This window comes from Melospiza georgiana, chromosome 20 (assembly GCF_028018845.1).
Source record: "Melospiza georgiana isolate bMelGeo1 chromosome 20, bMelGeo1.pri, whole genome shotgun sequence".
NCBI classification, from domain to species: Eukaryota; Metazoa; Chordata; class Aves; order Passeriformes; family Passerellidae; genus Melospiza; species Melospiza georgiana.
The window spans coordinates 11,380,787-11,405,156 of record NC_080449.1 but is presented as its reverse complement, the minus strand read 5'-3'; the positions used below and the strand labels follow the sequence as shown (position 1 = coordinate 11,405,156).

Below are 24,370 nucleotides of genomic sequence, written 5' to 3'. Positions count from 1 at the left end.
GCAGAGGAGATGCTCCCGTCTCTCCTGATGCTCTCACTGCTGTTCATTGCATTTCTTATTTTAAGCAGCAGCAGTACTGAAATGCAGAAATTGAACCTCATGTCAGACACTGACCTGGGGATTCAGGGCCATGGGGGCCACGTCTGCTGCTCCCCGTGAATCACCTGCCTTGACCATCAGCATCCTGACAGGAATGGGGGTTTTCAGACAATCACCTGGTGAGAGGATCCTGGCTGTCTTGTTGCCTCTTGACTGTGCTGAGCTACCTTCCAGCACAGCTCACTCCAGCACAGTCATCATCCTCTCACAGTGAGGACACCTCCTCCACGGGGGAAAAAGCAGATGTGTGCGCCTGTACGTGTGAGGAGAACACACATGGTTTGATTTATGGCAGCGGGAGAGAACCCACTCTGACACAGTTTCCATCCCAGTGTCACACTGGCTGTTATCAAAATAAAAAACCCACGGGCTGGGAAGCTGATTCACAGGGCTGCAGCGAGTTACACCCACTGCTGCCCATGCTGCCCTCCCTGCCACGGCACGGGCACCGCTGGGGCGGCCCCGCTGCATCTCTGCATGCACGGGTGCTGTGGGAATTGGGGTGAATAACGGGGTTGGCAGGAGCACCTGCGCCCTGGCATGGTGCTGCTGCCCTTCCCCTGCCCTCCCTCCGTGCCCTCACCCGTCTGTTCTCCCCGCAGCCGGTTCGGTACCAAGTGTGCCCGCTGTGGCAGGCAGATCTACGCCAGCGACTGGGTGCGGCGGGCGCGGGGCAATGCCTACCACCTGGCCTGCTTCGCCTGCTTCTCCTGCAAGAGGCAGCTCTCCACGGGCGAGGAGTTCGGCCTGGTGGAGGAGAAGGTGCTGTGCCGGATCCACTACGACACCATGATCGAGAACCTGAAGCGCGCGGCGGAGAACGGTACGGAGCGGGACGGGGTCACTGTGCCCGTGCTCACCCTTAGCACAGGGTGCTGGGGAGGGTTCTGTCGTGCCAAAAAGGGGTGATGGGTGGTCCTGGGGGGCTTGAGCACCAGGCCCTGGGCTGGCAGAGGGCTCAGGGGTGGCCAATGTGCTGGCAGCACCTGCAGTTCGTGGCAGACCTGTGTGCCCTGGGCAATGCCAGGGACAAGTGCCTGGTCGTGCACAGCCTGGAGTGCAGAGTGTGAGGAACCCTCTGGGATTTGAGGCTGTGAGTCACAAATGGAGAAGGTGGGATTGGTGATTGGACAAAACCTTCCCATCGTTTTCCACCCGCCCTGCCCATGTGGGGTTGTGCCACTCCCAGCTGGACGGCTCTGTGCCACAGCCAGCCGAGCTGGTGACACCACGGTCACAGCACTGCAGCTGCTGTCCCTTCCCCAGCCTCCTGCATGGCACTGCCCAGAGAGGTGCTCAGAGGAACAGATTTGTGGTGCTCAGGGAGGCCGGGCAGTGCCAGGGCCTGTGCTGTGGTGGGAAGGGCTTCAGCACATGGTGGGCACAGGGAGGGACACGCCATGGCCGGCCCGTGCAGCATGTGGAAACCATTAACAACCTGACAGGAAAATAATATGGTTCAGTTTACTGTGTTTGAGAAAGAGGATGGAAACAGAGTGCCCAGTTGGGCTGGGAAGGAGGGTCCTGGCTCAGGACGTGGCTTGTGACGTGTTGGTCCATCTGGTCAGCTGCTGTGGGGTGTGAGGGAGGTGATGGGGAGCAAGGATGGAGGGGGAGAAGCCATGTGTCCTGGGGGAGCAGAATGCTGTGAGGACAGCAGGGTCTGGCACCGGGGAGTCCTGCAGAGCTGCTGGGATGCTGGATGTGCTGCTGCTACTGCTCAGAACAACCTGCTGGTGTGGGCTGAGCACCAGTGTTGGGCAGTGCTGGGGCACCTGGTGAGTGTCAGGTGTCACTACCTGTGTGCAAGGGGTTTTGAGAAGGGGGTGGGATCACTTTGGAGATCTGCAGTTGCTGTGGAGTTGCAGGGCCACACTCCCCCCTCCAGTAATTACCCAGAAATTTCTTCTGCACATGAGGTTTTACATACAAGAAAAATAAACAGATGTTGCTGAAGTCAGAGTCCCATTCATCATCCGAAAAGAACAAGTCAAACTATATGAGAAAGTCCTTCAACTCCAGCCAAGACAATCACAGCCTGGTCCAGCTCGTGCAGGAGCATCCTGGGAGCAGGGTGAGCCCAGCCCTGCTCGCTGCCCTCCCCCACCATCCCTGCTGCCCCTCCCTCGGGGGGCTTCACCCTCAGTGCCCCTGCAGCCAGGCTGGCACGGGCTGCAGCAGGGCCCTGTGAGGAACCAGACTCTGGGCACCTCCCTGGGGCTGCACGGCAGTGAGAGCACGGCTGGGCTCACCCTGACACGGGGCTGGGCAAGGGGGAGGTCACTGTCCCCCTGGAGTGTCCCCCTGGAGTGTCCCCTTAGTGCGGCTGCTGCTCATGCATGGCCACCCCAAGGCCCTGGGGACGCTGCTGCTCCTGCTGCTGCTCTGGGACCCAGGAGGAAGAGGAAGGTGAAGGTGCTGGGACAGTTTGGGGCTGGGGAAAGGAGCAAGGAGCCCATTGAGATGCTCTGAGCAAATTGAAGGAGTGATGGAGGCAGCGCCCACCAGGGAAAACGGGGTCACAGGGGGCAGCAAGGGGCAGGAGTGATGGATGTGGGTGAGCCTGGCAGGGACAGGGTCCCCTCCCAGCCACTCCCTGGAGAATGTGGCCAAGGGGTGATTGGGAGTCAGGGCCAGAGGGACATCAGTGCTTGCCCTCACACACCACCTCGACCTCTTCCTGCTGCTGCCTCCCCGTACTCCCTGTGGCTTCCACCACTCGCTGCATTTTTCTTCATTCCACAGTAAACTCTTGGGGAATGGTTGTTTCTCCTTCCCAGTGTGTGGAGGGGCCCAGCAGCCCAGGGCAGCTCCTGGGTGGCCGTGCTGGCTCCAGTCCTTCAGCTCCCACTGCAGCAGGAGGTGCTTTGGCTGTGCCAGGCTGTGGTGCCAGGGCTGTTGTCCCTCCATTGAGGGGATGCCCTGGGTGTCCCAGGCTGTGGTGCCACCAGGTGCGGTGTCCCCCAGAGCAGCAGCTGCTGCAGGTGGTGGGGCAGGCAGGCTCTGCCCTGTGCCTCAGAGGGTTCTCTCCTGCAGGCAATGGGATCACGCTGGAGGGGGCTGTGCCCTCGGAGCAGGACAGCCAGCCCAAGCCAGCCAAGAGAGCCCGCACCTCCTTCACGGCCGAGCAGCTGCAGGTGAGGCGGGAGGGCCGGGGGGCTGCGGGGCCGGGGCTCCCCAGCCTCCCCCGAGCCCTCTCTGCTCTGCTCTGCTCTGCTCTCCTCTCCCCGCAGGTGATGCAGGCACAGTTCGCTCAGGACAACAACCCCGACGCACAAACGCTGCAGAAGCTGGCGGACATGACGGGGCTGAGCCGCAGAGTCATTCAGGTGAGGCAGGGACACCATGGGCAGGCTGGGCAGGCAGGGACAGCAGGGCTGCCCACCATGGGCAGGCAGGGGCACCTGGGGGCTGGCACCAGCCGGGGCTCACTCCCACAGCCCCAGGCTCCTCAGCATCCATCCAGCACTCCGAGCTGCCTCCCCGGTGCCAGCTCTGCTCCCACAGCAGTGCCAGCGCCGCTCCTGCTCTGTCTCGCTCGTGGGTTTTCTATTTGTTTTTCCCTCTTATGATGCAATGAATCAAAGCCTCAACAGCCCCAGCCGTGCACAGTAAATCACTGGGTGGGAAAGCTGCTGTTAGCAGCAGGTCCTGGAGCTGAGCTCTGTCCCAGCCGGGAGTGTGGGAGCCACAGAGGCAGAGTCAGGGATCATTGGCATGGAGAAGTTGAAAGAAAAAGGAATTTTGCAGCTCCAGGGGACAGTGTGGCAGGGAAGCTCCCACCTTGATGCAGGAGGGAAGGGCAGGTGGTGTTGTAGGGACCGAGAAGTGTCCCCTCTGCAGCTCCCACACAGCTCTGCCTCTTGGTGACGTTTGTACTCATCACTGTAAGGTTCTGCACACACACTTTCTGCATACAATAAAAACACGAGTGGTTGAAACAAATTTGGGGCTTTCATCCGAGATTGTTTTGCCAATGACACTTTTAAATTTTGTGTGTGAAAATCTGGCTTGAACCTCTGTTATTGAGATTCTTCATTTAGCAAAGATCAAGCAGGCTGCACACTGACTGATTTTTTATGTGGATGTTTCTTAAAGGCACTTTAAACAGGAAACAATTTATCAAATGCTTAGACTGTTTCCTTCTCTATGGTCCAGGGTGCCCTGCCTTGGAGAGCTGATCTTCACTCAGTCTTGGAGAAGTTTTTACTCACAGCTATCTTTCAGAAATTAAAGCATAGGAAAAAGATCACCTCTTAAGCAAAAAATCCCTTTCCATACCTGTTTTAACTCTAGGATGGAATTCCCAAACTACTCCTTTAATTAGAAGCAGAGAGATTTGATTAGAAATCTCATATCTGCTGCTTTTCATCCCTTTGGTAAAAACTTGGAAGAAACACCCATCCAAGGACAGGATGGTGAAGGACCACATTTTAACCCAGCTGTCTCTCAGCTGTCACAGCGCTCGCTGCTCTCTTTTCAGGTTTGGTTTCAAAACTGCAGAGCCCGCCATAAAAAACACACCCCGCAGCACACGGTGCCGCCCTCGGGAGCGCCCCCGTCCCGCATCCCCTCCTCGCTGTCCGATGACATCCACTACTCGCCCTTCAGCAGCCCCGAGCGGGCCCGGATGGTGACGCTGCACGGATACATCGAAAGTGAGGGATGGCAGGGCTGGGACAGGGCTGGGACAGGGCTGGGGCTGGGCTGGGCTGCCAAAACCCTCCCGGTGCTGCGGGTGCGGGGATGGTGCCCCTGCTGCTGCTCCTCCTCGTGTCTGATCAGCTTTGCCCTTGGGTTTGGGTTTCACTGCCTGGTCCTCGGCCCTCCTGTGCTCTCTGTGTCAGGGAGAAGAGCTGTGGGGGTGCCCTGTGGGGCTCGGTGGTCTCCTTCCTGCTCAGGACAGCAGAGTTGCATTCTCTGTTCCGAGTGAAATGATTTGGGTGATGATTTGTGAGTGATGGGCAGCTTTGGTCATGCCTGGACAGAGGTTTTGGCTCTGTGGCTCTTGTGAGGCTTCTCCCCACAGGGTGAGGGCTGTGCCCCAGCCCCGCCTGCTCCCCCGTGTCCCGGTGGGACTGGCTGTGCTGTGGGCTGTATTGCTGTGGGTTCTGTTGCTGTGGGCTGTGGGCTCTGGGCTGTGTTGTTTGCAGTAACAGAGGCTGAAGCCCCTTCTCATCCACAGGTCAGGTACAGTGTGGACAAGTGCACTGTAGACTTCCCTACACTGCTCCACCAGTGCACCTCAAAGCAGATATGGAAGGACCACTGTCTAATCGGGGTGAGAAGGTAAATGTAGTCCCTGCTCCAGGCTCTGGGGCCAGCCCTCGCTGTAGCAAAGATTTGTGTGTAACTTCATTGCTGTCTCCTGTCAGCATCACTGCTTCTCCATGACCTCCACAGCTGCCACCCACCCCTGTGTCTTCCCGTGGTGTTGGGGGTCCTAGATGTACCCACTGTTGGTCAAAATGGCATCACTGTGTTTTCCCTTTCACTGTTGTGACCTGCTGGGACTCTGTGCCTGCATCCACTGAGGGCTCTCACATCCTCCTGCTGGATCCTCCCTGCTTTCCCCTGCCCTGAGCTCTGCCTGCTCCGTTCCTCAGATGTCTGCATGTGTGGTCAGTGTGAGCAGCACCTGTGAACAACGGAGCAGGGGGACCTCTGGCATGTGCTAACTTCCCAGTTTTCCACGAGTTAACAAAAAAGATTAATTTCTTGTGGGTTGCAGTATTGCTTAAAAATAATAACAACTGGATGTTACAATATCTGAAGTAGGAATGTTATTTCACAATATCTGGCCAGGAGAAAATATTGCATGTTGATATTTTTCTCTTCAGCTTTTACAGTATCTGTTCTAACACACAGCTTATTGGGGCAAGATTTCTCAAACATGCTTAGGTTTGGAAGATTTTATTTAGGACCCCAGTTTCAGTGAGTTCCTTCTGAGGGAACACTGAGCTTTGGCAACTCAGGGTGGTTTTGGCTTTTGTCTTTAATGTTAGAAGTTATCAGCACCTCTCTTTTCAGATCTCTCTCTTCTCAGTGCAGCAGCTCATTGAGCTCTGTTTTAATCGACAGAAGCAGTGGCACAGCAAAGAAACTTTCTCAGTCTAAATTCTACCATTTTGTCATATGTGCCAGCAAGCTGCAGAGTTTTCAGATAATATTATACAGTCCTGTGCTGTTGTTAGGGAGGCTTCACTGCAGCAAGCAGCTCCTGATTTAAATGCAATTACTGGCTCACAGCTGTTGCAGAACAAGGTTCTCAGGACACGGAGCTGCCCCCCAACCAGATCCTTTCCTAAACAATCTCTTGCATGTTGAATTCCTGAAAACTGAAGTAGCTTTTTTTTTTCCCCACATCCAAAAATCTTTGAAAGCAGAGATAGCTGAGATCCTGGGAAAACACATTTCCATGCTGAGTGTGTGTGGGGCAGCGCCCCACTCCTCTGGGGGTGCCCAGAGCAGTGGCTGGTGAGAGCTGAGCTGTGAGCAGCCCAGCAGCTGCTTCCCCTGGACAGTGCAGTGTTGGAGGGCAGCCTGTGCTGGTCACTGAGTGAGGGGGGCACTCAGGATTGCTGGGCATGGCCTCTGTCCCTTTTGGGTAGCTGCTCTATCCCAGCACAGATGAATGAAATGCTGTTTTTGGGGTGCTGCCTGGTTGTGTTTGGTTCCGCAGCCGAAGGTGTCTCCTGTCACCTCCCACCTGGGCTCCTCAGTGGTGGCTCCTTCCCCAGGCAGGGCTGGCAGCTCCTGGACAGAGGGCACATCCAGAGAGGGTTTTCCCTCTGAGAGGAGGTGGCTGCCCCAGCAAAGCCCGTTCTGCTGCTCCCTGCAGCACTCGGCCATGGCCAGGGCTGTGCTGCTGACACCCCCCTTCTCCCCCCAGGTCATCCTCTTCCAGTACTGACTGCGAGGACTCTTCCTCAGCTGCCCCTGAGCCGCTGGCAGCGCCCGGCCCCGCGGGAGCAGCTCAGCCCCAGCACTCTCAGCTCCTCCATTGAGCAGCACCTCGCGCCCGCTCCGACTCCTCCAGCGACACTCTGTGTATGTGTGTGTTGAGTGCACAGTCACATTTTACACTTGTTTCTTGTGGACTTGTAGAATGACCGTGAGTCTCTCCAAGGCAGTGCCAGACACAGTCAAAACTGGTGACTCTGCTGTGCTTGCAAGTCTTGCTCCCAAACCCACGGGATACGAACAGCCCGGAACACGCCGAGTCTCAGGGCGGTCGATGATCGCCTCTGGACACAAAGGAAGGAGGAATTTTCGTGGTTTGGCCTGATTCTCTTCTTGCACCAGTGAAGCAGTTCCTGGACATCCCTCCTTCTTTCCACTCGCTTGTGTGAAATCCGAAATTGGCTTTTTGGCTCAGCAACTCGATGTATAGACAGACCTGCCTGAGCCAAACTCGCAGGTAGCTGAGACTCCAATGAGTGGAAAACATGATGCCAGCTGGAAATAGGCAGTTTTTCTTCCTCCTCAAAGTGCTTTAGAATCACATGTCCTTTGATCACTCAAAGGTAAGTAAATCTTAGTGTTTTTTCCCCCCGTTTTATAGGAGGGGAAGCAGAGATGTCCTAAACTGAGAGGAACCATGAGGGTTGGTGGCAGAGCCAGGTTTAGCACCCTGAAGTTTTTGATTGCTGACTTGTTCTTAGAACACTGAATATCTCTCTCCTCTCACAGCCATCTGCCAATTTTTTTTTTTTTAAGTTTTTTACTCTTGTTCTTTATTAACAAGCTACTTTATTTCCTTGGAGTCATATTGGATCACAAATGGGTGATTTCAGAATGTACCTACAGAAAACTCTCAGACAATCCATACTCTGGGACTGGGAAATGCTCGATGGAAGGTGGGATAAAGGTGTAGAAATGTTCTGCACTGCTGTGGACTCAAGTTCAGTCAGTGGGAAGAGCTGGGTAGAAACTGGAGTTAAAAAGGTGAAAGCCACAGTAAGGCCAGCAGGAACCATCAGTAGCCAAGCGGACAGCAAGGGGATGTTCCTTAGTCTGGCAGCCTGGCTCTGATCCCCTCTGCCCCCCTGGTCTCCCTTGCTGGGGTTGGGCTGTCCCAGGCCCTGGGATGAGGGTGCATCCCCGGAGAACGGCTGGGCTCACAGGAAGTGCTCAGCACTCTGGCCCCAAGTCAGGAAAAGGACTCCAAAACCATCCCATCCTTCACTGATGGTAATAATGAAAAGTAAACGAGACCTCTGCCAGCCCTCCTCAGTTTGCACCGAGCCAGGAGCAGGTCTGTAACAAAAGCTCTCTCCGTGCAAGCACGTGGGTCTGTCCTGCTGTGAAGTGTCTGTGAGGCTGCTCTTCCAAGAATGTGAAAGCCTCCCCTGAGGCACAGCAGTGAGGGACGTGACTGAGCCATGCCCGAGGAGCAGGAGATGGGAATCCATCTGTTACATAACTTGTTTTTGATGGGAACTGTAGATACTTGTGTTCTCCTCTGCGGGAGATCCTGGATCAATCCAGGTGGGGGCCATCCCCAGCTCTGGGCAGCCCACACTGCACCCGTGGGGAGCCTTCTCCTGCCATGTCCCTGAGCTCTGTGTGACACCAGCAGCCAGACAGGCTGCCCTGAGCCACAGGAACGCCCTGGGAGCAGCGTGGGGAGATGGGGATGGCTGCTGAGGGGCCACTGAGATCTCTTGGCTTGGGAAGGAACTGAGTACACTTTGATATTGGTTGGAGCAATATCACTTTGATATTGGTTGGAGCAAAAACACATACACTCACACACACCCTCCTGTGTGTGTCTGTGTACTGAGAGTGATGGCACTACCTCAGACAGCTGGGCCAGTACCTGCCAAACTGCAGCCAGCAGCTCTAGTCCCAACTCAAAGTAACATTTGAAAGGAGAGAGGGGAATTAAGTCCACAAAATGTTATTGTCACCTCCAGATGTGTGAGTGACCATTTCCAGAGTGTCACCAGTGACGAGGTGCTGCCACACGCCTGCCCTGACTGGAGCCACCTCTGCAGAGGTGTCCCCCAGGGAGGGGACAGTCACCAGGTGCTCCAGGTGTTCCAGGTGCATCCTTTTTGTCCTTTTCATAGAATGAGGGAAGGCTGAGTGCTCCCCTGGCTGGCTGTTGGTGAGTGTTTGTCATCACAGGCTGAGGTGGTTGCTGTGTCAGCCCTGAGGTGCTCGTGGGGGGTCACCAGGGCCTGACTTTGTTCTCCATTTGTGCTTGCACATCCTAATGACCATTTAGTTGTGGAATTAGTGCCATAAAGGAATGGGTAGTTATTCCATTTGACACAGAAGGAGAGATTCAGGCTGCAACTTGCCCTGACATCCCACAGTCTCTGAGACTGCCACAACTGCTCTGTTGAGGGAGAAAAGGGTTTGATGTGTTTCTCCCTTCTGTCTTGGCAATGCAGTGAAAGGGAAACTATGAAATATGTATTTGCTAAATACCAACTTGATCAGAAAAGCCCCACTTGGGAATGTCCTGGATATCCAAGGGTCTGTAAGCAGTGCCATGGCAGGGCCCAGGGAATGTTGGTGTTTCTCTCCAGGGATGTGGGCTCACCACAGACTGTGCTCGGGGCACTTCCCCCCATAAGTAGCCAGGAGCAGCTTTGCTAATTCAGAAATCAGGCTCTGTTTATATTAAGCCCAAATTGTTTGCAAAAACTGGAAGCAATTCAGCTTGTGCAGTTTTAGAGCTAATTATGTGTATGGAAAATACTCAACTGTACCAAGAATGTAAGAAATCTTCTAATTTATTCAATACATTGTTTCACAACATATTTCACACTGACTGTTGCCACTGAACCAAACCTTATCTCAGGTCATTTGCATTCATCTCCTGTCTGTGGATTTAAAAAAAAATAAAATTAAAGTCATTCTCATTTTCTTAGTTTATTCAGTAATTGCCAGATGGGTTCTGGTGCAGCAATGCAGACTCCACGCACTAAACTTTTCCAGTTGCTATTTACAAACCCTTTTGCAGACAGAATCCACTGAAGACAGCCAGGGAAAGGCTCTTCACTCCAGTTTAATGAGGTGACTAACAGAGCTCGGCTCTGGCAGTGGGATGGTTTCAGCTTTTATCTCCAGTGGTTTTTCCTGGCTCATGCTGTCAGCCCAATGCCCGAGCTAAAGGTGCTTACAGAACTCACTCGTTGGGACGGGGAGTGGGAACCAATCCTGCACTACTATCAGTGATTTATCTGTAGGATGCCAACTAAACACCAGTTTTATTTCATCTGCCAATCATTTTGTTGTAGCATGTTGCAATTCTGCATGTCTTGGCTACAATGGTTAAAAAAATTTTTCTCTGAATGAGTGGACAGTCAAGACTAATATTTATTTTAAAAAAGTAAAACAAAATTGTAAGCACTTTTTGTAAAACCAATTTGTCTGTTTTGTTACATACTTTTAATGTTGTGCTTTGTAAATGTCTTATTTGTGTAATAAATAAAGTTAATGCAAGTAGAAGTGCTGGCACTTACATCCAGAAAATGATGTAATTCCATTTTATTTTATTTTTAAATACTTTCTGGCTTACTAATCAAGCAGCAACCCACCCAGTTTTCCTCTTTTATTATTTTGTTAAACTCTGGCTTCAGGAGAGTTCAACAAACGTTCGTAGTAAATGGATATAATTTCCTAGTTAGCAAACCCGTCATTAAAGAATACCTCTGGTGTACATTATTACAATGATCAATCAATATCAAAGTACTGAGCAAAAAGAGAGGAAAGGAATTCACCAGGACAGCTAACTAAAATCTGGGAAAATAATGTTGATTAAGATGGATTTGAATGACTTCAACACCGAATCCGAGGCACTCTTTTTAACAAATTGTTTTCAGGCTTAATAATGTTTATATATACTACACTGCACACCTCTCAGGAATATTATTGTGAGTACAGTCAGCTTTTTTGCCGTGGCTTTTGCTCAGCATGACTGATTAAATGATTATTTCCATTTTTCTTTGAGCTGACAAAGATGACAGAAAGATTATATTCCTGTCGAGGGAAAGGGTGAGACAAATCCACGAGGACAAATTGCATTTATTGTGAATCAGATTACCTGCTTTGCTGGAATATTGTCTAGGAGAGGCTGTGTGATGGTTTTGGTTGCTCCTCAGCTGTTAAATCCCAGGCTTTCCGGCAGGTCCGAAGGATCCATTCATGCTCATCATCGTCTGAAAGGGAGAGAAAGGAACCTTAAATATCCCTGTGCCACACTGCTCCTTGCACCCCTGGGCTCCAGTCAAACAAGCCATTTTTCCCTTGAAAAATAAATAATTTTTTAGCCATTGGCATATCTTAGAACACTTTTTTTTTTGGTGTTTGTTTAAAAGATCGTGTGCTGTTGTGTGGGAATTTGTCAAGGCAGGAGGCACTGGCTCTGTGGCAAGGACTGATTTTCATCTGTTTGATCAGCTTAGCTTGGGTGAGCCACGAGATTTACATGCACAGATTTTACATTTTGCCTTTTTGGGCAAAACATGCAGGAGAAATGCTGAAACTACCAGAAATGAAGGTAGGCTTTTTTAAAATACTCTGGCTGTGTTGCTTGTTGGTTTATAAAAAGTGAAGGTAAAGAAAAATTGTCAGTAAAGTGCCAGGTTCTTGTCTTGGAGCTTTTCTTTCCATGCTGTTTCTGGGATGTATGTTGTTGCAGGTATTGATAAGCTGATGTAGTGGCTGAGAGATATTTTAGACCAACTCCTGTGTCCCTTGTTAGTATTCATGTCTGTCGTATTTATTCTGAGAGCATAATGACAGTGTGGAAAGAAAATAAAAGCAAAGACAATGTAGGAAAAAACAACTGACCAGCAAAGTTTGAATAGTAATTTTCTGCATGATTTACAAAAAAATAGCTTGGTGAATGTTAAGTTGTGGCTTCTTAATTTCAGGGATTTAAATTGTCTTGTCTCCAAAAACTGTTCTGCAGCCTTTTCCTTTGTGTTTGTGTAGGAGAAAAGAGATCTGTGTATTAAACCAGGAAAAACAAACTTCAAAAAGCCTTGGGAAAAAAAAAATCAAAGTATTACTTACAACAATACCTGTATTTATTTTTATACAAATGAAATATATTCGAGCTGCTTCTTGTGTTTACCACTGTCTTAACAAATTCATATTAGCTGTTTGTGATGTGTGTAAAAATCTGAATGTTGAGGGTTTGTGGCAGCCCTTGTTACGTACAAGAGCAGATGAGGGGGTGTCACCCCTGGGACCATCACGGTCCCATTTTTCACCCTGCTGAGCCCCCTGCCTGGGCAGGTCAAACAAAATGGAGAAGGAAGCATGTTGCTTCTCTAGGAGTCAGATTTTCGTGGAGATTTTTTGATTGAGGAGTTGTACCTTTATGCTGAAGTACAGAGGAGCGTTTGAAATGCAAAGGGTAGGAAGGTGCTGGGAATGAAGTGTTAGGTTAAGAAGTTTCCAGAGGGGTTTGTGACAAATTCAGATGCGCAAATCTGGAGGTTGATCCTGTGATGGCTTGTGAATCAAGCTTTGCCTTTATTTTTTCTTCCTTTTTTTTTTCATGCTGCCCTCCCTTTTCTCTCCTTGCTGGCTGAGGGTTGGGTGCACACCTGAGGTGCTGCTCACACCCAGCTCTGCTGGCACCCTGGTGCAGGCAGGAATGGTGCCAAGGTGCTTGCTGTAATGACTGCAAAATAGTCATCATTTGGATGAAATAGCTAAGTTCAGCTCTTTCTGTGTTTCACTGATTTTTTTTTTTATTCCTTAGAGACCCACAGATCCATAACAAAATATCCTGTTAATGGCACGTTTCTAATTTGGGTGTAAAGTAGGTGAAAATAGATGCTGAAAAAAATATGCTAAAAGGGAAATTAAAAACATGAGCACAGAATCTTGCTTAAAGACCATGCAATTCTCACAGGCAGATTCCACCGAGGGCTGCAACAGGAATGCAAATGTGGTCCTTCAGCTTTCTTAAAAACAACATCCAAGCCATAATCAACGTGCTGGCTTTTGTTCTGTGCACGAGGTGTTGGAGATGTATCACGTGTGCCTTGCCTGTGACAGATATTGTCCACTCTGTGTGGCTCCCTGGTTTTAGCTGGAATTGCCTTAACTAAAACAAAAAGATAGTTTAACTGAGCTTGTAATAATTGCATGTAAAGGAAACCTCTGTCTGTTTCTGTCACGGTGAAGGAATAAGAAAACTTAGAGATGCTGTGCATCACCATGCCTGGCTGGCAGCTGGGCACACCTGGCTCACCTGAGTGCCAGAAATAACCAGCCTGAGGCTGACTGAGCCCTTGGCAGCTCTCACTCAGCTGAGCATCAAGGGCTTAAGCACAAAGAATTGCAGATGTTAACTTGGCTTCACAGGTTTCCAGCACACCCTTGGTTTGCCCAGATTGTCTCGTTCTGCACTTTGGGATTTCCTGGGCTCCCAGGAAAGCACCAGGACAAGTCACTCCAAGGATCTTGGCCCTGCCAGACTGATCCCAAAATGTCTTGGTTTGTGATCTGAGCCTGTGCAAATTAAACACATGTTCATAAGCCCTGCTTAACCTGCATGGAGTTTAACCAGATGTAAAAACTGAACGAGAGATGTGAATTTCAACTTTGTGCATGAAAAGGAAAAATGGATGGGATGACTCAACATGAAGTAAATCCCTAGGACTGCCATCCAGCCCCGTGTGATGTACAGCTGCTCCTCGGTCTAGGTAAGGGGAAATGAAAGAATTGCTCCAGGCTAGGGAGAAGAAGCACAGCCCAGGGATGAGAATGGCTCCAGGGCTGGCTATGGGAGAGGAGGCAGGGAAATATTAGAATGTAAAGAGTTAAGCTATGGTAAAACATACTTTTGCCACACTAAAGAAGACTGGTTGATAATTACTGTAGTTTTAGGGCTATTTGAATCAGTGCAGCTGCAACCTCTTCAGTAGTAACCCCTGAAACAAGACAAACTGGGTTTATTGTACTGAACAAGTCTTAAAGCTCCTCCCTGATTGTTAGTAATTGGCAGCAATGGACTTAACAGCCTCTTGACTACCCTTTTTACACTCTACCTGACTGTGCAGCTAACAATTTAAATCACAGATGCCGATCCTTCTTTGTGGCAGCTGCTTGTTAACTACACGTTCCTCTTTTTCTGCCACTGGCTGCTTCCATAACCCTGCAACACCAGGGTTAGATTGGAGAATCACATTTCATCAATATTTAAAATGGAATTAAACCTTGAAGTTTGATTAATGCTACCAGATAGTGAGTTGTAATTACTATTTTGCAAATTACAATTGTTTGAATATGTTAATATGATTGTCTAAGCACATCTTCACCTTCAGAAGTAATTTTCCTTTTAAAAAAGATTTGAAAAAAATACAAACTCTTTAATCAGTGCTAAATTATCACCCTGTGCACAATTAGGTAGAATGGGGTTCTTCGTGTGGTGTGCTGAATTTTGTGTCGGTGTATTTATCTTTAAAAGTTTATCCATTTTTTTAGATTTTCCTCAGTAGAATAAACAGTGATGGAACAGACTTTGCTGAAAGAGGACTAACCATGCTGATGTTGGAAGGTAATGGGAAAAAGCTTTGTCTTAGCATTTCACTGCTCTGGTGTATCCCTATTCTGTTAGTAAATGTTACCCATTTTATTTCTTCCAAAGTCAGTGAATTATCATTATTATAATGACATATTATTGGAATCTTGAAACTGAAACAGCAAAAGATTGTAATGGATGAGCTCTTGAATTATTTCCCTGTGTCTCAATCAAAAATGAGATCAGTTTCTAGCACCCACTAAATATATCCTGAATATTGTGGGTGAGCTCCTCAGCCAGCCCACGCTGGGACAGCTCTCTGTCATTTTGGTGATTAATTCAGGCTGTTTTCATTGAGCAGGCACAGGGAGCCAGCCTGGCAGCCACCTGCACCACTGCTCCCCAGAAACAGCATCAGCCCACAAAAGGTGATTAGACAGGAGGGAAGTGTCCTGACCTCGCTGTCCCACACCCACAGGTCACTCTGGGGAGCCTCTTTGGGTGAACCAGCCCCAGCTGAAGCTGAGGGTGTAATGTGTTCCTCTAAGCAGCCCATTTCAAAATTTTATCTTCTCACCAAATGCTGCCTGGCGAGTTTCTGCCTTGTTCTGGGGGCTTTAGGGGAAGTTCCAAATGCTGGCAAGGTCCAAACAGGTGTTACAGCCACTGCTGGGTGTATCCCACATGAGCTCAAAGTGCAGCCCACGTAAATCAGTGGATTTCTGCTCTCTGCAAAATGAAACCATTGCCTCCTTTGCAATGCTCAGGCTAAAAGTAGTGGCAGAAGAGATTTCCCCAAATACCACATTCCAGATTTATCTCTCAGCTGGGATTAGAAACAGCTGAAAATTCAGGGTGGCCTTGCTTCAGGGTGCTTCCAAGGGATGACATGCGAACACACTGTAATTTAGGTGCGTTTAATCTTGCTATATTAAATGCATATTGCAAAGTTTAGAATTATTTGCTTTTAACTATCATGTTTCTGGGTTGCTTATGGAAACCTCAGCTGTGAGAGGCTTCTGAGGACTCTGCACGCTTAGGTGCCTGCCATGGCACAGAGCTGAGACTGACAGCACTGGCAGGATTGTCATGGAGGCTTCTCTTAACTATTGCTTTCCCAGGAAAACACCTAGAAGTTTGCTAAATTAGAATCCCCAGTGGTTTGAACAGGGGAAAATCGACATTGTTCACCTTAAAAACCTTGTCTGTGTTAGGTCTTGGCAGTGTATGTGTTCCTGATGTCTCAGAGGCTGTGCACTCTCAAATTCAGATCCATGGCTCTCTCCCCTGCCCAAGGACAGGTTGGGACCTGATGTGAGTGGGGGTCACCCCTGTGTGAGCTCTGTGAGAGCCCAAGAGGGGAGGCAGAAATTGAGATGTGAGTGGGGGTCACCCCTGTGTGAGCTCTGTGAGAGCCCAGGAGGGGAGCTGGCGTCCCTGGCATGTGCCACCAGCGGGACAGGGAGCCCTGGGAGCCCTGGCACAGCCGAGGTCAGCCCTGCCCAGAGCTGCCCACGGTCTGAGGGGTGTGTTGGGATGGTTTGTGTTTACAGCACACCATCCTCCAGCAGCAGCTGAGCTTCCTCCCTGTTTGCAGAGGGCCAAGCACACGCAGCCCATTGTAAACAACAATATCAGGGAATTCTTTCACATCCCTGACTCCTCCCAGCACCCGCAGAGCAGTTCATCATGTTCTTCCACTGCACAATCACAGGGAGCTGCGATAGCATCTCAGCCATGGGCTCTGCCTGGCACACCCCTTCCATTTCCACTGCCCCCTCCGGGTCCCTAGCACCCCTTTCCTTACTGCACCTGACCCCACCAACATCAAGGCTGGCAAGAAAATGGAAAATATGTTTTCAATTAACCTTTGCTTCCACCCACAAATTCTCACCCTTCCACTCTCTTTTAATTACTGTCAATCCAAAATGGCCCCCAAATGAACTTTCCATCTCTTGTAAAAGTTGTTTTCACATGAGCTGTATGTTGAATGTAAGTGCCTATAAGGTTGTGTGTAACCCATTTAATGGATTCACAATAGGATGGTTAGCACCCAAACAAAGGTGTTATTCTTGGCATGCCACTCCTTGGAACTGAAACTTCCACAATTTTCAAAAAGATAAGGCCAGGAAACCAGAAGGAACAATATATCTGCAAAAGCTATAGCTACTGAAATTGCTGTAGTAACTTCCACCATGATGCAAATGTTAATATTGTCACTGCTGGCTACAGCCTGGAATATAAATTATGTTGGTTCATAATCTATTTTGCTGAATGGAGGATGTTTCAGATTAAAACATGTAAGCCAAATTTAATCTAAGAATGTGCTTGGTTGCTCATATGAGAAGTCTCCAAGTATCTCTGTCTGTCACCTGAGCAGACTTTGATACTGTGAAAGACATATATAGTAATTTTGCAATGGCATCCAAATGTGCTTGATCTTCACACATTTCTATATAAAAAGATACAAAAAGAGCATATGATGGGTAGGAAAATTGGCCTAACATTTTAAAAAGTGTTTAGGGTAGAGTAAACTAAAAAAAAAAGGTAAGAAAACCCCCTCAGCTCCTCATAGGAGTCTGGGAGAGTCATTTGAAATGGACTCAGTTTGTCTCTGCCATCTTCACTGCCCAGCCCTTTGCCTTGCCCACTCAGCAGTCCCACTGTGACATTGCCAGGGCTCTGCCTCTCCTCCTGCTGAGATCTGACTCCTCAATTAATTTATTTGTTAAGCATTGGGGATTATTTAGATCCAGAGCTCTGACATCGGAACAAAAGCTATCTAACCAACAAAAGAGGAAGAGGTAGATAAGTGACACTTTGAAGATCCAGATCAAAGAGTTATAACACAATTTCTGACCTGCTTCTGGATGTAATATTTTCCAAAGCTTTTGGCAACCCCAGAGTCTGGGAAGCAAGTACCAGAAAACTGGAATTGTATAAGTGTGGCTAAAAACCTATGTCCTGGAACTAGATCCAAGGGAAAAGGAATGTGGGAGATGGAGGAGACAAGACCAGAAGGTGAATTTGAGGGTGAATTTGTAGGTAGCTCTGTAGAGCCTTGTGGGCAAAGAGAAGAAGCTGAATGCCATGGCAGAGAGAGAAAATATTTTTTTGCAGTGGTATTTTGGAGGAATATGAATCAAAGAGGCCAGAAGGAGGAACTAGCAGGAAAAAGGACAAGCACTGCAGCTGTAGCAAGAAAAGCAAAGGGCTACTCACATTCATATGCTCTGCTTGTGTAAAGGGAGAGCAGCATTGGCTCTCTGCTTTACAACCCTGCTTTCAGAAATAAGTTTGTCAGCCAAAGTAAAGAGAAAAAGATCAATGGATTGCAATAAACGGCATTTAACATAAAAATGAGTAAAATTTACAATCCAGTTAACTTGTTAAATGTTACAAAATCAGCAAACAATAGACACAATTTGTTTTGTTCAGAGCCCAGAGGTAGAGACCAAATCCTCTAAATTAATTTCTGCAAAAGCTGGGGTTTTTTTCCAAACAGGTCTGGATCCTATTCGTTGTAGAATATACTGATTACCAACTATTTTTAAGAGCTTTACACAAACATTATTTCTTTTGTTGTGTGAAATGCAGAATCAGCCATCTGGCAAATGCCCCAGAGCTAAAATCTTTTACATGACATATAATTCAAAATGATTAAATATACAACAGAAAATAGCTATAGCATTGCACTTAAAATAGCATGAACTTTTACTGCCGATCAAAACTGATTTCTTTAGCTTAACAAGTATCCAAAGAACAATTATTTGAAGAGCTTTTAAGAGTTTCAATATGTAGGAACTAAACCTCATCTAAATTCAGTATCTTAAGTCAAATAAAAAAGAAACAAATGTACAAAAGATTAAATGGTCCTGCCTTATAAGTAGACATTTAAATCTATGGGAAGCTAAATTCATTCGAACAAAAATACTATATTCCCTCTGTATGTGTATTGCTGGGGCTTTCCTCTCCTTGCTCAGGGCATCTGCCAAAACAACTCCACATTCTTAGGCAATGACTGGGGGACTAGCCTGGAATCAGGCTGTTCATCCCCTCCCTCCATCACCAGAACAGGCAATTTCAAAGAAGAACAGGGAATAAAGCTCTGTGCACGATCCCTCAGAGCAGTCAATCTTTTTTCCTGCACTGCAGTTGACTCGAAGTTAAATTTGCTGTCTTTTTTCCAGAAATACTCCAGGCCTGAAAAATTGCCAGGTCCTCATCCCACACCCAATTCTCCAGTAGTTTCTGAGAAAGAGCACGCAAACATCTGCATGTGTTTGGGGTACATGAGGGTAGGTATAGAAATATTACCCTGAGCGATTATTGAGTGGTTATGGCTGTTTCTCAACTGCATTTTTCAGACAAGTCAAAGTCTATATTTCCCAAAGAGCACTTGGTGCGAGTCAGATCTGAGTTGTGAGGGAAAAAAAGTCCGAATGTAGATTTCTCTCATGGATTTGTGTATTTGGATAAACCTGAAATGGTTGAACACATCATTGCTGACTGTCCAAAATATTTGTGCTTCTCAGCTCTTTCAGACCAAGCATGAGTTCTCCATGCCAAGGTAACAACATGAGGAAATTGTAAGTCTGTGATTAATAAGGCTTAGAATTAAAATGGCTTTGCCCCTTTTCCTGGGGAGTCAGGCCAGCCTCACCACCTCACACGTTCTAACCCCAGACTTCTCTAAACTACACGAAAATAATGTTCTTGAATCTTGACCTTTTCAGCTCATAATGATTCCTGGAGCAGCAGGATTTTTCCTGCTGCTTTTCACGAGACTTTCAGCCTTGTAGAAATGCTGATTGCTGGCTGGCTTGGGACTGCAGCAACACCAAACCCCCTCCTAATAAGACACTTGTCCTGGTCTTCTAGGCCTAATCCTGCTCTTAATTCAGTTCCCTGCCTGAGCTCTGAGTGAAAAGGCAGATTTTGTGTCTTTCTGCTCTTGATTTATAGGAAGAGGTACGAATATATTTCAGGTAATACTGACTGCACTACAGGAAGCTCCCCTATGCACCATACTAATTAAACCTGAAGAAGAAATATGAAAATAGTAGAATAAATATTCTCAGAATGAGGAAAAGCATGTTTTATATTATTTAACCCATCCCTGTGAAAACCACAGGAGAAACAAGGCAATTTTCATCAGAAATATCTTTTCTTTTCATCAAGACAGGTGACCCAGGAAATCTGCTGAGATCTTTTCCATCTCAGTATAAAAAATTCCTTTTTTGATGGTATTTTCTCTTTGAAAGTTATGGGGTTTTCTGATATTTAGAGGGCCTAAAATCTGAACATCACAGGTCTTCTTGTGCCTCTCTGCTTTGCATTAAAAATAATGTCTTGTAGTTTCTACTTTTCACTGAAAAATTGGGAAATCTTCCGATCTTTCTATTGACCAAACTCTGCTACAAAGGTGCCAAGAGTCCTATTTCTGGGGGGGAAAAAACCAAGAGGAATACTCCCGGTGAAACAGGAGCCTGGTCCCGGTATCTATTAAAAATAAACAAGGTATCTTCTTACAAATGAGCCTTCCCATTCTTATTTATGTGCTCAATTTCGCGTACTTCGCAATACTGGCAAGAAGAAAAGCTTGAAGAACACATGGAGAACCAGGAGAAATTTGAGCATCCCCAAGGAAACAGAGGTTTAGGGACGGAGTAATAACTGCGAGGCTGTAATGAGAATTTGGAAAAGCTTGCTAGATAAAAACTCTAACAAAGCTGCTGCTGTCATTTCATTCCCTGGGCCTGCTGATGTTTTCAGGAGGGGCCTTTGCTGCTCTAGCAGCGAGAGCTCTGTGAGAAAATGAGGGTCAGACCTTGGAGCTCAGGAGCCTCCCTGGGGCTCCCCATTCTCTCATCTCCACCGAGCAGAGCTGCCAGCGGGCTCAGGAGTTTCCAGGGGAATGCTGTGCCCTGCTCTGGAGCTGGGCCTGGCTGTGCCAGGCTGTGCCAAGGCCCTGCCAGGCTCAGGAGCTGCCAGGGTAATGCTGTGCCCTGCTCTGGAGCTGGGCCTGGCTGTGCCAGGCTGGGACAAGGCCGTGCCAGGCTGGGCCAAGGCTGTGCCACGCTCAGGGATCCCTCAAACAGCCCAGGAACAATTGGCAATGGCTTCAGAATAGGGCCTGGGTGAAAGGTGAGCCCTGGAGTGTTCTGAAGCCTGCTGCCAGGGCTGAGGCAGATAGTGTCATTTTGGTAAACCTGTCAAGCTGTTGTAAGAACTTCCTGAATGCTTCCTACCATCTGCTTTTGATGCTTTCAAGACTTGGCTGGAAGCCTGGAGGTTTTCCTGCTCTTTCCTGCCCAACCTATAATGGAGTAATTCTGGATCTGTTCCCTGTCATCTCAGCCTCTTCCTCAGTTTCTTCTGCTTACAGCTGGGGTTTTTTTTTTTACATTTTTTTCTTTTCTCTTTGCTTCAGTGGCCTTGTGCCCTGAATCATCTCTCCTGGGGCGGCAGGAGTTCCTCTGATGTTGAACAAGTGCCGGGCTTTTCAATTGTGTTCATGTTCTCGAGAGGAAGGGTCTGGCCTACATGACACATTCCTTCTTCACCCTCACATCAACAAGCTGAACTTTGTGTGCAGGCCTGGCTGGAAGGGCCACGCCAAGCCCATCTCCAGTGCTCTGGCAGGCCGCACGCTGCGCCGCCGGGCCCGTATTGATTGGTATAATTTGTAGGGCTCGAGATAAATGTCATAAAGGACAATGAGTTCAAAGAACAGATTAAAAAACAATAAATTGAATTCCAAGGCGTTCCCTCCTGTACTAATCTGTGTAGGTTCCTGTGTTTTTGGAAAGCATGTTGCTTATCTTCCTCATCAGTAGGCCCACTGCATTCCAGTATTTTGGATCAATGCCATTTGTAATAATCTAGATCAGTTTTTATTCAACGTTTAAGGCCATGTATCACAGGGTATATTTTATAGCAGATGGTATCTCCAATTCATTTAACCCCTCCCCACTTCCCTCCTCCAATATCACAGTGCACACTCACAAAAGCTCTTGAAAGTAGAGCAGAGCAGAATTTTTTTACAACAAATAGTAAATTTGCTGAAAAATGGAGTTTCCAAGCAACAAAACTGTTAAACTGTAGCACACTGAAAATGAAATGTTCTGTTTTCTAGAAAAAAAAAAGAGGTTTTGCAATTTGGACATTTGAGGGGAAAAAAAAGAAAAAGCATGGTGGGTGGCTGTTTTCAGAAATCAGTTTCATTTTAAAACCCTCTGCACCGAAAAGGTGATAAACACAAAGATTAAATAGCCAGAACACAAAGTAGGGTTTTTTTCAGGTCAGATTACATTTTTTTAGTTATCCCAGTGTCAATTGTTTGGGGATCTTCTGTGGCTTTTAATTTGAAAAGTTTCTCTTTTGGCTTGGTAATTGGTCATTTTCCCCAAGGTTTATTAATTTGAGGACCTATCCGTGTATTTGCCAGACTCTACTCCAAACACAGCTCTCCAAGGTGAAGGCTTTCTTTCAGAAAGGTAAAACCCAGACTCATTTTAATAATTCTAGCATGTAGAGATAAGCACATGCTTAAGCACTTTGCTGCTTGACAACATGGAGCTTTTCAGCTTTCAGGATCAGTGATGTGCCCCTCACAACCACTCCCTTGCTTGAGATCATAACAGGAGAGACTGAAGATTTTTCTGAGATTAACATACCAAATGGCAATAAAACATATTTATTCATATATGCTTGGGAATACTTCATTGTAATTTTGCAAAATATGATTTGTACCGCTCTGGGGATACATAAATCACTGATAAAATAAATAAGTTAAAGATATTTTAGCTCAGTGATAATAGAACCAAGTCATGGAGTTGTTTATATTTTGGCTTTAATCAGGCAGCCTAGAAGATATAATAAACCCTTCTTAGTTTACCTGGCAGAAGAAGTGAAATCATACCTGCATTTCTCAGAAACTTGCGTTTGTAGTCAACAACTATTCTGGTTTTGGGGTTATAGAATCCATCACCACAGTCATAACAACCTTTTGGGATTATTTTGGGAGGATCCAGATTTGTAAGCTGAGCAATGCCTGAAGGGGAAAAACAAGGTTTGAATTTTTTTTTAATTTATGCCTTTGATCAAGATAACTAATATACATCTCCATGGTGTTTGCTATAAAAATAACAGAGTTACCTCACAATAAATTTTGTAAAACATTTCATCAATTGTGCAGATGGGGAAAATGAAAATGGAAATATGCACACACAAAGATTGTGTGATAAAAAACAATCACTTTGATTTCCTCATGATTCAGCCCACCAAGTTAACATTACAAGTCCAGCCCTAAAATCCAAAATGGGGCCAAGAGAGAATCGCTGGCTTCACACAACTCCATGTCATCACTAAAATATGCTATGTATTGTGTGTATTAAATTACAGACTTTACTCAATTTTTTTCCTTTGTAAACCTACCTTTTGACTAAAATAAATAACATTATAGGAGTCTAGCAAAAACATAGACTGAACACAAACATCTGTTTTGGTGTCTTCTAAAAGGCTACGTGGGGCAGATGCTTGAAGCCTCATTTGGTGCCCCGGATGCAAAATAATTGCTTTTGCTGGACTTGTCTGTATCAAGAGCACCCTGCTGAGGCAGTGAGGGTGAATGGTATGAAGGGGTTAATGAGGATGTCAAAAGCTGCAGATGATGAAGGCCTGTCCTGCCCCAGGAGACCCCGGTGGGTGCAGAGCTGCACCCCAGGCTGTGCTGGTGGAAGGTGCTGTCCACATTCTCCTGGCAGCATCTCAGGCTTGCATGAAATTAGCCAGAGCATTTCTGCTCCATGTTACTCATGTAGCTGAATTAATCTTTCTTAAGCAAAGTTGTTAGTTTAATTCCTTCCAGACTCTCAGGATCGCAAACGCAATTTAGTACCTGGTGGTTTAAAACCAGAGCTGATTTCTGTATAGAATCTTCTGTCGTAGCCGTCGCAGTAAAGCCATTTTTCCAACTCGAATTCGAGACCATCTGTAAAAGTGTATTTCCCCTGCAAAACGCGTTTGAGTGCAGAGTTAATAAACATGATGGATGGACGGAACCAAGGCCAGGGCGCGCCGGCAGAGCCGCAGCAGGGCCAGCGCGGCTCCATCGCCTTTGGTCGGGAATGCCGTCTGCGGTGCCAGCAGGCTCCCCCACGCACCCGAGGGGTCAAACCCGGCCTTGGCTCGGAACTCCACGCGTTTCACCCCTCGGGGTGCAGCCCCCCGGCCGTACCTGCGTGGGCAGCCCGCGCTCCCAGAGCGCCCGGTACGCGCCGCCGGTGGGGCGCCGCAGCTCGCCGTGCCCGTGGAACATGCCGTCCCACAGCGAGCCCCGGTACTCGGTGCCCATGGGCAGCGTGTAGTAGCCGTATCCTTCCATCCTGGAAGAGATGGAGGGGGTGGACGGTGGCAATTCCGCGTCCCCCGGGTCCCACCAGCCCCCTGCAATCCCCCTTTGTCCCCACGGCCCATCTGCAATGCCCGCGACCCCCCTGCCTTCCCAGTCCCCACCTGCCCTCCCTGTCGGACCCCCGCTCCCACGTGTCCCCTGTGAACCCCGCTGTGCCCTCCATCCCTCGGTGCTCCCCCCCGCCCCTTCCCGGTCCCCCCGCTTCCACCCCTCCCCACACCCCACGTGCCCCCTCCCGGTCCCTCCGTGTTCCCCGTCGTGCCCGGCCGCACCTGCCGCGCATGACTCCCCCCAGGTACCGATCCCCCACCAGCTCCATGGCGGCCCCGACGGCGCGTCCCGGTCACCGGGACAAC

The 24,370-nt window shown here is 48.1% G+C and overlaps 2 protein-coding genes across 3 annotated transcripts in view; one reads left to right on the top strand and one right to left on the bottom strand.

The window, feature by feature from the left end:
• LHX6 (LIM homeobox 6) overlaps positions 1-15,066 on the top strand; it is a 21,066-nt gene extending 6,000 nt beyond the window's left edge. The window contains exons 5-11 of one of the 2 annotated variants that reach the window (XM_058038009.1): positions 702-922; positions 3,136-3,236; positions 3,333-3,428; positions 4,583-4,757; positions 5,285-5,388; positions 6,992-7,625; positions 13,438-15,066. In XM_058038009.1, the coding sequence (XP_057893992.1) occupies positions 702-922; positions 3,136-3,236; positions 3,333-3,428; positions 4,583-4,757; positions 5,285-5,388; positions 6,992-7,012 (718 nt within the window). In that variant the 3' untranslated portion in view covers positions 7,013-7,625; positions 13,438-15,066. Of the gene's footprint in view, positions 1-701; positions 923-3,135; positions 3,237-3,332; positions 3,429-4,582; positions 4,758-5,284; positions 5,389-6,991; positions 8,802-11,108; positions 11,125-13,437 lie in introns of those variants that run through there. The other variant, XM_058038008.1, reaches the window with a different exon arrangement.
• On the bottom strand, positions 9,828-24,370 carry MORN5 (MORN repeat containing 5). The gene is made up of 6 exons (XM_058038010.1): positions 24,287-24,370; positions 23,838-23,985; positions 23,499-23,610; positions 22,521-22,652; positions 11,159-11,273; positions 9,828-9,935 (listed from the first exon to the last, which is right to left on the bottom strand). Exons 1-5 carry the CDS (start codon positions 24,331-24,333, stop codon positions 11,179-11,181), a joined length of 534 nt encoding a protein of 177 aa, XP_057893993.1. The 5' UTR covers positions 24,334-24,370; the 3' UTR covers positions 9,828-9,935; positions 11,159-11,178.

Coding starts and splice junctions, on each gene's coding strand:
- MORN5 (XM_058038010.1), bottom strand. CDS start 24,333: ATGGAGCTGGTGGGGGATCGGTACCTGGGGGGAGTCATGCGCGGCAG. Junction 23,611..23,837: donor AGCGCGGGCTGCCCACGCAG/GTACGGCCGGGG, acceptor CGCGTTTTGCAG/GGGAAATACACTTTTACAGA. Junction 11,274..22,520: donor CAAGTTTCTGAGAAATGCAG/GTATGATTTCAC, acceptor TCTCCCTTTCAG/ACGATGATGAGCATGAATGG.